The 16,590-nt window shown below is 43.5% G+C and overlaps 1 protein-coding gene across 2 annotated transcripts in view; it reads left to right on the top strand.

Moving 5' to 3' along the window:
• The window catches only part of BORA (BORA aurora kinase A activator), a 1,242,116-nt gene that overhangs the window by 885,448 nt on the left and 340,078 nt on the right, over positions 1–16,590 (top strand). For both annotated transcript variants that reach the window (XM_044071743.1, XM_044071742.1), the window contains one exon: positions 7,438–8,015. In XM_044071743.1, coding sequence (XP_043927678.1) covers positions 7,438–8,015 — 578 coding nt within the window. The remainder of the gene's footprint in view (positions 1–7,437; positions 8,016–16,590) is intronic.

Here is a 16,590-nt window from a genome sequence, read left to right as displayed (position 1 = left end):
TTCTATAAAGCTAAGTACCCCGTTGGGGAAACTTTTCTTGCCACAGACCGATGTCAGAAAAAGTTAACAGTTGTATTTCTTGTGGGAAGCAAATACCTCATAAGGATTTTCATTCTTATTGCATACCTTGCCTAGGCCCAGACCACGACGTCACTTCTTGTCGGTTTTGTGCTAGGTTTAATAAGCGTACAAGACGCTTTGATTTCGCACGACACTACTTCGGTAGGAAATTTAACTACACCATGCCGTCGGAGCAACCGACTACCGGCGTGCACAAAAAACGCAGGGATAAGGACAGGCAGCCCAGGCCTAAGCCAGATTCCGAGGCCTCAGCTGATCCGGTCTCCGGTTCTCCGGTCCTCAGTGAGGCTCCGACGCAGCCCCTGACTACCGCAGATCTGGAACCCGAGACCGCTACGGAAATTTTGATGGAATGTAACAGGCCAACGCAGCCTTTTACTTCAGGCCCTTCCGACGACTTTGCTTCAAAAGATGTCGGTGCTACAGAAACGCCATCGGTTTCTGAAGGCGTTTTCAGACAGACTACTCTCACCATTAAAACGTTTTCTAAGTCGAAGACTCCTTCTAAATCTAAAAGGACTGCACTTCAGTCTCCTGTTCAAGGCCCTATGCCTAAGAAACAGATGCTCAAAATGGCTGAAGATTTGATTTCTTTAATCAGGGGTTCACAGCCCCCTCCTGACAAAAGGCCTAGACAAGAGGAAGATTTTGCCTCCTCTGAGCAAATGTCCATTTCTTCAGACTCCTCTGAGGACCAAGACTATTCCTTCTCTCCTTATGAAGATTCTGATGCTGAGGACTCCATTCCCTTAGCTTCTCCTCCTGAAGACTACTCCTTTGGGGAAACTTTACACACTATGAGGGGAACATTTTCACTGGGAAGGTCAAGACTACTCTGATTCAAAGAAAAGACTCGAGAGAGTTTCTTTTACTCCCCCAACACAGACCACTTGCCATCCCACCAGTTTTGGACATTGTGGATGATGTCTATTTAGAATCCAGTTTCAACCCAGACTCTCTACCTCCTGCTCCGGCTAAGCCTGACAGATACTACAGAGTGCCTGATTCCCACAAATTTCTTTACAAAAGCCCAGTAGCTGACCCAGAGACTATCTCCCAGGGTCCCAAGGGGGCTAAGGCTTCTATGGCTAAAAACCCAGTACCTTCTGAGAGGGATTCCAGAGCACTAGACATGTGGGGGAAAAAGGTTTACACCTCAGCCACACTAGCTATGAGGGCACTGAATTGTCAATTTCATATGCTTAAGTATCAGCAATTTCTAATCTCTCAGTTAAAGCAAAGAATAACCACTCTCCCTCAACAATCTGAATTGAAAGAAGTACAGGATCTGTTGCACGCCACTGAGCAGGTGGGCAAACATACCTTACAAATGTGGGTTTGATTCTTTGGAGGCCTCCTGCAGAGCAGCTGTCACTGGGTCTGTTATACGTAGGCATGCTTGGTTAAAGGAACAAACTCTGCCTGATCATGTTAAAGCAAAACTACTAGATGCTCCCTTACAGCAGGATGTTCTTTTTGGAGTTAAAGCAGAAGAAGTTTTAAAGAAAATGGAAGATAAGGCAAAATCTATGCAGACAGTCAAAGATTTTCTACAAGTACAACCCCCTCGCTTCAGCAGAAACTGGCCAACAAAAAATTGGTCCTTTCCAGCCACTGACAGACCGTAGAGGGGTAAATACAGACACCCAAGGGGCAGAGGACAACCACAAGCCCAGTATAAACCTCGCCAATGGGGCACTACAACACAGAAGGGAGGAGAAGACAGGTCTCAATCCACCAGAAGGCAAACCCAATGACTTGCACCTCATCTGGCCAAGCAATACTCTCTTGGCAGCCCCCTTGGGGGGAAAACTCGCACTTTTTGCAGACAAGTGGCACATTGTCACAAAGGACAAATGGGTCCTAGACATAATTTTACGAGGCTACAGATTCCACTTTCACCCCTTGCCAATGAAAAGAGGAATGCCAAACCTGCCACAAAATCAATGGGCAGAGGCACAAAAGCAAATTACAGCTCTCGTGGACATGAGAGCCATTCAACTGGTACCTACTCGAGAGCAAGGCCAAGGATTTTACTCGACTCTTTCTAGTGCCCAGAAAGGACAATGCCTGGAGACCAATTCTGGACCTTTAAATTCTAAACACTTACAAGTACCCAAATTCAAGATGCTAACACTACAGCAGCTACTTCTCATGTTGGGCAAGGAAGCATGGCTAGTAACGTTGGACCTCAAGGAGGCATACCTGCATGTCCCTATCAGACAATGTTACAAAAGATACCTCTGTTTCATTGCAGGTTCAACCCATTACCAATTCTCTGCACTGCCCTTTGGCTTATCTACTGCGCCCAGAGTTTTCACAAAATGCCTGGCACCAGTAATTGCATACTGCAGACAAAGAGGAATTCAAATATATCCATACCTGGACGACTGCTTCATCCAAGCAGAAAGCAAAGACATTCTCTTACATCATCTGGCCTTTGTAAAGCATCTACTAAACTGCCTGGGGTACACAGTAAACGAAAAGAAGTCAAAACTAGTACCCTCACAAAAAATGACTTTCCTCGGTGCCAGCTTGAATACAACGGCCCAGAAGACTTATCTTACGCCTGACAAGCAACTACAACTTACTCAATATTTCAAGACAACGGCAACCAAGACCCAATTAACTGCAAGAAAAATTCTGCAGGCTTTGGGCTTCATGGCATCTTGCATACTAATAATACCATTTCCAAAGCTGCATATGAGGAAATTACAGTGGTACCTAAAAAGCGTATGGTCTCAACACAGCCACAGCGTGGACACAATGATATCTCTCATTCCCTGCCTACAACAGGAATTTCTATGGTGGTCACAGGCATGTCACCTCAACAAGGGTCAGCCTTTCACCTTGCCCCCAGCCAGGCAGACTATCACAACAGATGCTTCAGACTACGCCTGGGGGGGGCACACATGGCAGGACAATGCATTCAAGGCCTATGGACTGCAGATCAAAGAAATCTGCACATAAATCAAAAAGAGATGCTAGCTGTACAGAAAGCTCTGACAGCCTTCAAGGATCTATTACATCCAGGACAACTTGCAATAAAAACAGACAACACCACAGTAATGTGATACATAAACAAACAAGGGGGTACACATTCCTACCCTCTATGCAGGCAAGCAATGATCTTATGGAACACAGCTCGGGCCTACCAAGTCCAGTTACAAGCTCAATTCCTGCCAGGACAGAAGAACACATTGGCAGACGACCTCAGCAGAAACATCAAAGATCCCCACGAGTGGAAACTAGATCCACAAATATTTGCAATGATAACTCGAAAATGGGGCCTTCCAAACATAGACCTGTTTGCCAGTGCTCAAAACTACCAACTGACAAAATTTTGTACAAGGACATTCCACCATCAAGCTTGGAAAGTGGACTCTCTCTCTTTCAGTTGGAAAAACCTGACAGCATATGCCTTCCCTCCATTACCTGTCCTCACAAAGGTTCTTTTGAATGTCAAAAAGGAGAGACCATGACTGATTCTCATAGCCCCAGACTGGCCACGCCAGCACTGGTACCCGCTATTGAAAAATATGGCCCACCGCCCACCATGGATATTGCCTCAAATACCCCATTTGCTCACACAACAAAGCAAACAGATTCTTCACAGCCAGCTCAAAACTTTAAATCTGGCTGCATGGCAAATCAACTAAACATCCAACCAGCTCCTCTTTCACAAGCAGTTCTGGATGTTATTCTGGAAGCCAGGAGGCCAAGCACCAGGAAGGCTTATTCGGACAAATGGAAAAGGTTTTGTGCCTGGAACCAAGCTAAAGGCCAAGACACAATTCAGCCTCACATGCCTCACATTCTACAGTATTTAGCTGAGATGTTGCACAAAAGACTTTCCTTTTCCTCAATTAAAATCAATGCTTCAGCTATTTCAACTCACTACAACACGGATCCACCTTTATTTTCGCATCCTCTTCCAAGGCAGTTCCTCAGAGGGGCAAAAAACATTAGACCACCCAGGAGAGCCCCTACACCAACATGGGACCTCAACTTTGTTCTGGAAAAACTAACACTACCTCCCTTTGAACCAGCTTTCTCTGCAGATCTTCAGTTCCGATCATGGAAGACTGCCCTGCTCCTTGCAATAACTTCAGCTAGGAGAGTCTCAGAGCTACAGGCACTAATGGCAGTGGAACCTTTCCTCATTTTTCATCAAGACAGAGTTTCTCTACGAACTAATCCTTCCTTTATGCCTAAGGTGGTTTCCAGTGTAGCTTTAAATCAAACCATCCACTTACCCACCTTCTTCCCCAATCCACAGAACAAAGGTGAGAGACTCCTGCATTCCTTGGACATTCACAGGCAGCTTCGTTACTACTTGGACAAAACTAAGGCTTTCAGGAAAAACTGACCAGCTCTTTGTATCCTATGCTACAGCTTCTCAAGGGAAGGCTATATCTAAGCAAACCATTTCTAAATGGATAGGTCATTGCATACGTTTCTGCTATACCCATCATGGGAAACCAGTTCCTGCTACCATTAGATCCCACTCTACCAGGGCAACAGCTACCTCTACAGCCTTTCTCAGGGGGGTTCCAACCAAGGAAATTTTAGAAGCTGCAACTTGGAGTTCAGTGCACACCTTTACCAAACACTATCACTTACCTCTTTACTCTAAGTCCAGGGCGGGCTTCGCCACTGCAGTTCTGCAGGGCCTTATTGCCTCCACTAACCCTCTATGATACCTCCCCCCTACCTTAGCTTTGGGATTCAACCCAAGTGTGATGACTGCAGCAGGGTAACACGATGAATATAGTGCAGTTTTGTACCTACCATAAATGTAGATGTTCGAGTGTTCACCCTGCTGCAGTCCAGGTTACCCTCCCTCCATCCCCTCTGATCTACTGGCAAAATCTCTTCTATGCCTTACTGATGTATTTGCTTATAGCTGAAGGGATTTTGTGTTTGTGCAGTGTTCACTCCATTTGGTACTAATTCTGACCACCTTTTTGGGGGCACCTGACATCTGGGGCAAGAAAAACTGAAGAAAATGGCGTCTGTTGCATTATATATACCCCTGGCGCACTGACATCAGGGAAGAGGCGACAGCAACCGACGCCGGACCAAGACTTTGGAATTCCGGCTGACTGCGGGACCGCCTGATGACAGGATAACCCAAGTGTGATGACTGCAGCAGGGTGAACACTCGAACATCTACTTTATGGTAGGTACAAAACTGCACTTTCCACCTAATCAAACTTAGTTTTTTTTCTATAAATGCAAATGCTTCCATTGCCATGCTCATAAAGTCCCCAGCTTACCCTATCAAATGCTTGCTCTGCATCAAGACCCACTTACAACAGTGGTATTTTCTTACATTCCGTTTCCCTCTGGGATCGTCCGTGTTCTGTTAATGTTGTCAGATGTTTGCCCCCTCCTCAAAACCACATTGATCCATATCTGTCAGTTTTGGCATTGTTTTTTTGCCATTCTTTTAGCCATTATAGATATGAACACTATAATCATGGTTTAGTATTGAAATGAGCTATATAAAGCTGGATCTGATGGCTCTTTACCCTCTTTAGGTATTACAGCTACCACTGCTTTCTTCCAGAACGTTGGTGGTACTTCTCTTCTTAAAATACAACAAAACCTTCCAGATCTTTTATCAGTTTTTTCCTCCTAGCTTCCAAACTTCCACAGGAATACCATCTATTTCTGGGGACTTTCTTGTAGGTTGGTTATACAACGCAGTTTATATCTCATCTCCTCCTTTCCTAACCGTTAGTAATTGAGCCTCATCTGCCTCTAACCTTGGCATATTTATTCACATCATTAACGTTCTGTACCTGGTAGACAATTCTGTTAGTGGCATTTTCATCTGCTAAAATGATATCAGGAGTTACATGCTCTTATGTGCTTTCCACCCCCTTTTGTTTGTGCCATAAGAACTGGCTAATCCATCTTTTATGCCTGAGGGGTGTGCTCACTGAAATATCTATAAATGAGTCTGTTCTATCTACATTCTTTGTAACCTTCGAGATAGGGGGAAAGAGTTCTTAATTCACTGGATGTTTACAAGTCACTAATGTTCCAGCCAAAAAAAAAAACACATCAGAAAATCTGACCAGTTGATAGATTTATCTGATGCCACAACAATTGGCTTCTCAGTCTCTAAACAGATTTACCTCTAGGTGGATTTATCTTGCCATTTCATTTTGTTACTCTTTCCATGGAAAATCTCTTGTAGGTCAGTTCAAAGCTCACTTTTCTGGAGCTTTTTCCAAAGTCTGGGTTCAAGATTCAGTATAGAAGCAGCCACTTGGTCATCCTTTCACACTTTTACTATACATTGTAAGATTGATGCTTTTTATTTTTAAGAATAAGAACTGGTTTCGCCAAATCCATTCTGCAAAGTTATAGGTCTCCAGTTCTGTACTTCATACCTCTTCCCAGTCAGTATATAAGCTTGGGGAATCTTCCCAATTGTCAGCAGTACTGCAAAAGTGATCTAATGAAGAACAATAGTACAGCTGTGTAAGAACTTACAGAACAGTAAGTGTTTGAATAGATCACTTATGCAGTATGTATGCACCCTTCCTCCCTCTCCCAAGTTTCTTACTTTGTCGTCTTTTTCACAAGCTTGAGCTTTACTTACCCTGTCTCTTCATTATCCCTTTATATGTGAAGCCCTTCTCCTAGAGTACTAGCCTCGGACAAATATTTTCCTGGGTCAAGAAGCTCTGAAGATTTTCACACCTGTACATACGTTATGTACCAACACATAGTCTCATGCATGGGTCATAGGTCAGGCATATGGCATTAGCTTTTGCAAATTAGCCAGATGTACTGTATCCTTGGCAGAATACTTTTCAGTTGCCAGCAGTTTTGCAGCTGTGACCTATTCGGACATCAATCTGGACTTTCTGCTATATGCTTTTGAAATGGTGCTATTTTGCCTTCAGATTGTAGTGCTGCTAACACCAAAGCTGTTTACAGTTTGATATGTTATGTCATCTTGATGTAATCTCATTTTATTTTGTGGGTAGTGTAGAGGGTTATGCTCTTTTTGCTGTCAAACCGCTTCCTGTGGTAGAGGGTTCAATTCCTTCAGCCTTATTTGCCTGCTGTGTAATCTTGAGAAATTTTCTTAGTCAGACAGTACTTTGAGGCAATTGAGAAATGTAGCTAGTCTCCTCAGTGGTCTCCTAGACCACATTCCTAGTATCTACCTATGAACCTATTTGTTAAACTATGATTTTGCTGCTCTTTTCTAATTCTTGTTCAGTCATGACTACAGAAAGTCTAGTGTGTGTCAGCTCGCTCACCTGGTTTAATAGAATAAGTAACTTTTTGACTTTGAAGAAAGTATTTTAATTGTTTTTCTTTTAAATGCAGATCAAGAAAACCTGACACATCCATCTTTGCATACATCATGCTCCAGTGCGGGTTCAAGTGGTAAAAGTAACACTGGAAGCCCATTAATAGACGGATGCTCTCCTATTAAAAGTTGTTCCGTCATGGGACTAAGGACTCCTGGTGTTACCAAGCAATTTCAGGTACAAGTACTCCAGTTGCCATTTGTGCCTGAAAATGAAGGGATTCAAGAGGAGGAAGAAGAGGATGAGGAAAACCCTAATTGTCCACAATTACTAATACAAATGGATACAGAAATGTTTTCTCAGGAGTCTAATGCTGCTACCATTTCAGAAAGAGACAATTCATCTGTGTCCTCAAAAATTCATGAGCCAGGAGTAACCTTACACTGTACTGGAGACTTAAAGGATAACAATAATACAGTTGATATGGTAGACGTAGTGGAACTTGCAGAAGATGATACAACGTGGTTAAAAGGTTTAGCTGGCAGTGGCAGTATACCAACAAGTGGGATGACTTTCAATGTGGAAATATCTCAAATTTGTTTGTCACCTCTGGCAGAAAGTAGCACTATCCCTTCCGACAGTAACAGTATACAGGTAAGAGTATGTGTGCTTTGTAAATACTGAAGTAATATTTTATAATTAGTTGCTAAAGATACTATTTCATTGCTGCCATTTATTTTGTCCTCTTCAGCTGTTAATTATAAGGATTATCCCAGTATTGCCCATCTTCTTTCCCCTTACCTGTCCTGTCTAGTCAGCTAGCTTTTTCCTTTGATGGGGCAGTAGACAGACGTTAACATAGGAGGGGAGAGGTGGAGAGGCAGTTAGCTGTATTGACTTCTGCTTGCACCCCTCAGTTTGTTCTATAATGTCATTGGAATAACTAGTAGGGTACCATAAGGGAGAGACTCAGTAATGGCTATTCCCTCACCTTCTTTTTCCACATTCATTTATTTGACACTTGATTACCAGGAAAGTCTGACTGGGTCCAGGGAGACCTATTTTCAGCAGAGGCCGGGAGAAAAGCTCAAAATGCACGTAAAAAGAAATATTAATACTGAAGTTAAAACAAAAGTATATAATAAAGCATGTGAAAACAGAAGAAAAATATTAAGTTAAAAGTAGAAATTATTACAATAAATATAATACATTATTATAGGAGGGAAATTAGACTGTAAGACACTAGTAATATTTTGATGGTGACAATCAGTGAAACATGAGAAGAAAACTTGGGTAAGGGATGAGAATAAGATATAGAGCAAGTGGGTTAAGTGGATAAGGAATGAGGGAAATATAAGAGCATAGAGGACGGAATTAATGTGAGAAAAAGTAGCTTGAGGTAGTTTGGGTATGGAGATTACAGAGAGAAGTTTAGGCCTATTACACATAGTAGATGGAGAACTAAAAGGTGGAAAGGGGAAGAAGAAGGGAAAAAGGGAAGAACTGGATATTGTGAAAAGGTAGTTAGAAAAGGATATAGTGTCAAATAGGGTTAGAGGTGGAACAGATCCGTGCTTTGCTTAAGTATTCCTTTAGAGTGATTTTAAAGGAGAGGAAGATGATGTTTTATCCAATGTTTGTGGAAAGTTTGTTCCAAGCTATGGCAGTGGAATAGGAATATAGAGGGATTTTCCAGCAGTCTTATTGGGCTTGGTAAGGTGACTGGCCTGTTGCAGTTAGATCCATTCCCCACAGTCTGGACCTCAGACTCATGGAATTTGGACAGCCTTGTATCACCAGCAGCACAGAAAGGAGCCCTGTTTCTATGGCAATGGCCCATCCAGAGCTCAGTTTATGCATTCTGTATTGTACCACATGTGAAAATCCTATATATTTTGCTACAACGCTATATATATTTCAGTTGTATTGTGTTGTGTGCAGTGCCAGCATTTTAAGCTGCTAAAACTGTGGAATGAAATTCAGTGGTATTGCATTGCAAGGCCTGACCTTATAGCAGTCTTTGGTTTATTTTGTAGCTAAGTACCCTATTGCTATTGTATAAAATCTTCCATGATGATGATAAAGGAAGAGAGCGCCCTTCATAGCTTTTCGTTCTACCCACCTAGACTGGCATTTTGCATCATTTTTTTCATTTTGGTTGCTGTATTGAAGATTTGTACATTACATATAGTAGGGGATGAAAGTAACTCATTTGAGCTGTGAATACATTACAAGTACCAATCCTTTATTTCATTGGGATAACTATTTGTAAAATAGTAGCTGCAACACAGTGCATTAAAGTTGCTAAAGTTATGGTGTCAAGCTTGTGGTTTTGACCTGATATTCTGGTTGTGTTTTCCTGAATGCTTTATAATGACAAACTGGTGGGAGACTATCTTTAAGTGACCGACTCCAGTGGTTTTACTTGCTGTCACAGTCTGCTATTCTGCATTATAACTTTGTGAATCACGACTGCTTAGGTTCTGTAAAACCAATCTGCGTGCTTGTACCTGCATTCTGCAGCTACCCATTTGATTACTTTTTTCTCTTGTAGAAAGTGGAGACTGGGTAGAGATAGTTTTAGATTTTAAATATTAAGCCTGGTGTACTGTGACAGACTGAAGTGTGTGTGTGTTTTTGTGTTTATACATAAAAATAAATAAATATATGTTTTTACTAGTCACTCATAGCTAAATCTTAAAACATGACTATCTGTTTTTATTTAATGTCATTTTATAATTTTTTTGTTATATTTTAACTGGTTTGGAGCGTAAAGAAATTTTAAGTGAGGTACACCTGCTAACATAAACATTGACATAGTAGGGCTCAACAAAGAATATTTAAAAAGCAAAAGAGGGTGCAATTGAAGCATTGTCTAAATCTGTTTTGAAATATATAGTGCCTTATTGTTAAAAGTCTGAGGAAATGCAAGTTGGTGCATCCAAAGCACCTATACTAGACACCGCACAAGGTTCAGATGACCCAGGGCTGAAAGTCGAAAATGAATCATCATCTATAAGCTCAGGCACTGAGGAAGAGGAAATGTTCGCAAGAGTCGATGTCAACATCAACAGGATAAAGATAGTAATGAAGAAGAAAGCATACTAATAAAGAACAAGACTAAGGCTTTGAAAATACTATGAATATTTCTGTTTATTCTAGTATTGCTGCTTGGCCATTACTAGTACCAGATGACTTGAGAGTTAATGTGGTTAAGAGGGTAAGTGAACCTCTCCAGGATCATGGGTTCATAGGTGGATACTGGGCTACTTTATAAGCCTAGCTGTGTACCCCATGTGATACTAGAGAAATCCAATATAAAGAATCTTGCCTAAACTCGAGATCTTAGTTAGCAACAGCTGCCCATATCTAAGAGGGTCATGGGTGAAATCCCCAGCAGGAATTTATGGTTTCCCATCCAGTCATGCGGGCTATGCTTTAAACAGGGTCATAGAGGAGCTTTGTTTGATGTGAACTGGTAGGCTATTCCAGTGGAGTGCCAACCTCTGAGAGACATATCGGTCTCTCCAGCAGGTCCTGTTTATGTCACAGATCAGGTTAAGGTTCTTGGGGTGCGTGACCCTTGTCCCATTTGACTTGCAGGTGTGCAGCATTTCCATTAGGTTTGGATCCAAGATTGCTCTGTAGACCAGGCACAACTCTCCTTTAAGTAGTCTGGCTTCTGACAAGTTACTTCAGTCTGTCAATATATGACATGAGCTGGAGACCCAGAATTTTCTTGGTAAGAAATCTCTGAGGTTTGTCAAGTTGCTGCAGGTAAAGTAGATACCAAAGGGAGCATTATACTCTGTTACTGGCCTGATGAAGGTTGAGTACAGGGGTGTTATGACCTCTTTTGCTCTTGAGGCAATGCCTTTGCTAATGGGGTGTGCAACGTAGAATGCCTTCTTTACCACAGTAGACACACGGTGGCCAAAGTTTAGGCTACAGTCAACTTCCATTCCCAAGTCTCTCACTACTGAGTTGTTACTTTAGGTAGTATATGTTAGAAGAGGGAATATCGTTTTTACAGAAGATGATGATGCATTTTTTTGCGCTGTGTTTGAATCCATGGCTTTGGTACCAATCATTGGTTTGTGTAAGACCCTCTTGAAGTGTATTGACATTGTTTGGGGATTCAGTGATTGCGTCTAATTTGCAGTCGTCAGTAAAGTTAGTCAGCTACAGCCCTTCTGTTTTGGCCTGAACATCTGAGAAGTATATTTCAACCAATAAGGGGCCCAGCACTGACCCCTGTGAAACCTCACTGGTGACAGGTCTGCTGGTTAAGGTAAAGTCCCCAACTTTGACTGAGTGTGATCTGTCAGTGAGCCAATTAACAGCTCAACAGAAAACATAAGGGTTGATATTCATCTGGGAGAATCGATCAATGATGCCCGAATGTGGGATTGTATCGAAGGCCTTGGCTAAGTCAAAGTAGGCTGTATTCACAGATTTGCCTTTGTCTATGGCTCAGGTGACGTTTTCAAAGTAGTCCACCAGGTTTAACATGCATGACCTGACTTTGACAAAACCAAACTGTGTCGAATCAAGGGTTTGAAGATCACCTATAGCCTTATTTATAAGGTCCATGATGATTCGTTCTGTGGCCTTACAGATGAGGCTGGTTAAGCTTATGGGTCTGTAATTGTACCCCCTTTATGAAGGGGGATGACTGTTGCTGATGTTTTTCGTGTTTCACTTTTGCAGTCATCACACTTGGGTTATCTGCCTGCAGGTAGCACTCAGTCAGCCCGAATACTAAAGACTTAGTATTTTTGCGTCAGTTGCTGTCACTCCAGGTCTGACGTCAGATCGTCAGGGGTATAAAAACAGGCAGCTGACGCCATTGCATCAGTCTTTCTTGCCGAGGAGCCCGAAGCAGAAGCAGTTTGTACAAGTGCCGGTCGGCCGCTACCTGAGGTTTCGTTTCTGAAGTGAATTATCCTGAAGTCTTCTAAAGCTAGTACCCCATTGGGGATCCTTTTTTCTTGCTCTACCTGATGTCAGAAAAAGTTAACAATTGTCTTGCCTGTGGAAAGCAAATACCACACCGAGATTTCCATTCTTACTGCGTCACCTGTTTAGGCCCAGACCATGACGTACCTCGCTGTCGGTTTTGTGCCTTGCTCAATGCCCGAACTATTCATAGTCTGGCCCTTGTTGTAGCTAAATACTTTCATTCTCGATCTCCGTATTCAGAAATGGCTTCAGTAAGCCATCCGACTGCCAATCTTCAAAAAAAACGTAAGGATAAAGACAGAGACAGACCACACAAGTCCAAAACTGCCAACGACACTTTTGTTAAGCTAGTCTCCAGTTTGCCGGTACTCAGGTGCTTTCGCAGCCCATGATGCCCGCTTCGTTGGATTCGCAGGCCTCTACCGAGACCCAGTTGGAGTCTGGTATGCTGCGAGACTCTTCTTCGACTATGGAACCTGCGGATGTCTCTACCTTGGATGGGTCCGGAGCCGCTGAGCAGGCACCGGCTTCTGAGGAAGTTCTTTGCACTACCGATATTCGACACAAACCAACGACTTTTTGCATCTTCAGTTCTGTCTAAAACTACAGAGTTTCTAAGGCCAAGAATACTCGCTACGCCTAAAAACAGATGACCCAAACTCAAGCACCTGCTTCCTTGCCACAGCATTAAATGCTTAAAGTGGCAGAAGACCTTATGCTGATTAGGGGAAGTCAGCCTTCCCCTGCTAAAAGAAAGAGACCTGTCCCCAGCAGCTTTAACAGACCAAGAGTCCAATGACTCTGAGGTATCTGATTATGAAGACATGCCTTTATCTGCTTATGAGGATTCAGATGCAGAGGAATCCATTCCTTCTGCTTCTCCTCCAAAGGATTTTTCTCTTGGTGAAACCTTACATACTTTGAGAGCATTTCCACTGTGAATGCCAAGACTATCCTCAGTCCAAAAAGAGACTCGGAGAATTTCTAGATTTGCCACAACATAGGCCTTTAGCAATGCCCCCAATCCTGGATGTTGTGGATGATGTATTTATGGAATCCAGTTTAACTCCTGATACTTTACCCCCTGCTCCTAGGATACCAGACGGGGTACTGCAGAGTTCCTGACTCTCAAATTCCTTTTCAAAAATCCTACTGCTGACCCAGAGGTCATCTCCCAGGGTCCGAAAAGTATCAAAGCAACTACAGCTAAGAATCTCACCCCTTCGGACAGTGATTCCAGAGCTTTAGACAGATGAGGTAAGAAATTATACACCTCTGCAACTCTCGCTATTAGGGCTTTGAATTGCCAGTTTCACATGCTGAAGTACCAACAACATATTATGGAACTTATTAAGCAAAAAATAGCTACCTTTACAGACTGTGCAGAAAGTAAAGAATACAAGAGCTTATGCATTCTGCAAGCAAAGTCAGCAAGCATACTTTGCAATATGCCTTTAACACCCTAGAAGCATCTTGCAGGGCAGCAGTCACTGGTTCTGTACCGAGAAGGCATGCTTGGCTTAAGGAACAGACCTTGCCAGACCATGTCAAATCAAAATTACTAGACGCTCCTTTGAATAAGGACAATCTGTTTGGCACCAAAGCAGAAGAGCTTCTTAAAAAGATGGAAGAAAAAGCTAAATCTATGCAGACAGTCAAAGATTTCTTGCAAGTACAGCCTCCTAGATTCAGTAGGCATTGCCCCACGAAATATTGGTCTTTTCCAGCCCCTTCAAGGCCATGTCAAACTAGACCCAGGGGAAACAGACCCTGCAGACTACAGTCTCTGGGTATGCAGAAATCTAAGCAATGGAGTGTCCACTTCAAACACAGGGAGTGCTAAGCCACCCCCTTACAGAAAGAATTCACAATGACTTCTCAACTCCACTCCCCACCTCTGCCCAACTGCTTGTGCCCCTAGGAGGAAAACTTGCCCATCATGCAAAAAACTGGACTTCCATCACCAAAGACCGATGGGTCCTCAACACTGTATCCCAGGGTTACAAATTTTACTTCCACTCACTGCCAACCCCAAAAGGGTTCCCAGACCTTCCTCCAAACCAGTGGGCAGAGGCATAAAACCAAGTTCAATCCCTGCTCTCTATAAGGGCAATTCTACCTGTTCCTGCGGAACAGATAGGTCAAGGGTTCTATTCCAGACTTTTCCTGGTACCCAGAAAAGTGGGCACTTGGCGCCCAATCGTAGCTGTTTCCATTCTAAATACCTTCCTGGTGATACCAAAATTCAAAATGCTCACCCTGCAGCAGCTTCTCCCTATGCTGGCCAAAGATGCTGGTTAGCCACCCTAGATTAAAAGAAGCCTATCTGCACATACCTATCAGGGACTCATGCAGGAAATATCTAAGCTTCAGGGCAGGATCTATGCATTATCAGTTCTCTGCACTTGCCTTTGGCTTATCCACTGCTCCCAGAGTATTAACAAAATGCCTGCCTCCAGCCATTGCCTACTGCAGACAGAGAAACATGCAAATTTACCCATACTTGGACAACTGCCTGATTCAGGCAGGCAGACAGAAAATGCTGTTGCAGCACCTGACATTTGTAAAAAAAAAAAAAAAACCTTCTAACCTCCCTGGGGTACACCATCAACGAAAAGAAATCAAAACTAGTCCCCAGTCAAAAGATTGTATTCCTGGGAGCAAGCTTGGACACAGCATCCCAGATGGCATTCCTTACTCCAGAAAAACAAACCTGACAGACTATTTCACTCAAATGGCCCCCAGAACCCAGCTATCCACAAGGAAAATCCTGCAGATCCTAGGGTTCATGGCCTCATGCATCCTACTAATTCCATATGCCAGACTGCATATGAGGAAACTTCAGTGGTACTTAAAATCTTTGGTGCCAAAATTCTCAGGACCTGGAAACTGTCATTCCTATCATACCTTGTCTAAGGAAAGAGTTTCTTTGGTGGGCAGCAGCATGCAACCACAAGAAGGGACTTCCCTTTACTCAACCCCACACCGCCCAGACCCTAACCACAGACGCATTAGACTAAGCCTGGGGGGCACACCGGAATGACAAGTGCATTCAGGACCACTGGAGCCCAAGTCAAATTCATCTGCACATCAACCAAAAAGAGATGCTAGCTGTTCAGTACACTCTAACAGCTTTCAGATCCTTCTCACCAGGACCCATGCTAATAAAAACAGACAACACCACAGTTATGTGGTACATCAACAAGCAGGGGCAAACCCACTCTTACCCACTCTGCAGGCTAGCCATGGCCCTGTGGAACACTGCCTTGGACATGCAGGTCCATCTGCAAGCTCAATTCCTGCCAGGCAAACAAAACTCACTGGCAGATGACTTAAGCAGAAATAATCTAGACCCACACGAGTGGCAAAGCCAAGCACCTTCAGCTTTCTGATTCAGAAATGAGGCACCCCAGAGGTGGATCTCTTTGCCTCCCCCTGCAATCACCAGCTCAGCAAATTCTGCATCAGGGCACCTCACAGCAGGGCCTGGAAAGTGGATGCCCTATCCTTCCAGCGGGTAAACCTCTCAATCTATGCATTTCCCTCTCTGCCCCTTCTCTCAAGAATATTGCCCAAGATAAGACAGGACAGACCAAGGACAGTTATGATTGCCCCAGACTGGCCACGCCAGCACTAGTACCCACTCCTGTGCAGCCTTTCACCAGTGCCACCCTGGCACCTACCCCAGAGCCCGACCCGGCTCACTTAGCAGGGGGGACAGATCTTGCATCCGCATCTGCAAACCCTGAATCTTGCAGCCTGGCTTATTCCTTGAATTCTCCCCTAGCGACCAGCCTAAGCAAGCAGGTGCTGGATGTCATTCTTAAAGCCAGAAGACCCAGTACAAGGAAGTCCTGTGCTGATAAGTGGAAAAGGTATTGCTCCTGGATTCAATCTAAAAGAGAGGACACAACTCTGCCGTCCCTACCTCTAATCTTGGATTACTTAGCAGATCTACTCCACAGAGGCCTATCCTTCTCCTCCATTACGATCCATGCCTCTCCCATCTTGGCTCATTACAACTCTGAGCCACCCCTCTTCTCTTACTCTCTCATCAAACAGTTCCTGAGAGGGGCAAACAACTTAAGGCCACCAAGGAGAGCACCCACCCTGTTTTGGAACCTTAACTTTGTACCGGAAAAGCTCACACTACCCCCTTTTGAGCATGCAGTGTCAGCAGAGTTAAAATTCCTCTCTTGGAAATCAACATTGCTCCTGGCCATCACTTCAGCGAGAACAGTGTCTAAGCTACAAGCACTTATGGCCA

This window comes from Protopterus annectens, chromosome 5.part0 (assembly GCF_019279795.1).
Source record: "Protopterus annectens isolate FY-2018-M chromosome 5.part0, PAN1.0, whole genome shotgun sequence".
Taxonomy (NCBI): Eukaryota; Metazoa; Chordata; order Ceratodontiformes; family Protopteridae; genus Protopterus; species Protopterus annectens.
The sequence above is the reverse complement of the archived record's forward strand: the minus strand, read 5'-3'. Positions and strand labels throughout refer to the sequence as shown.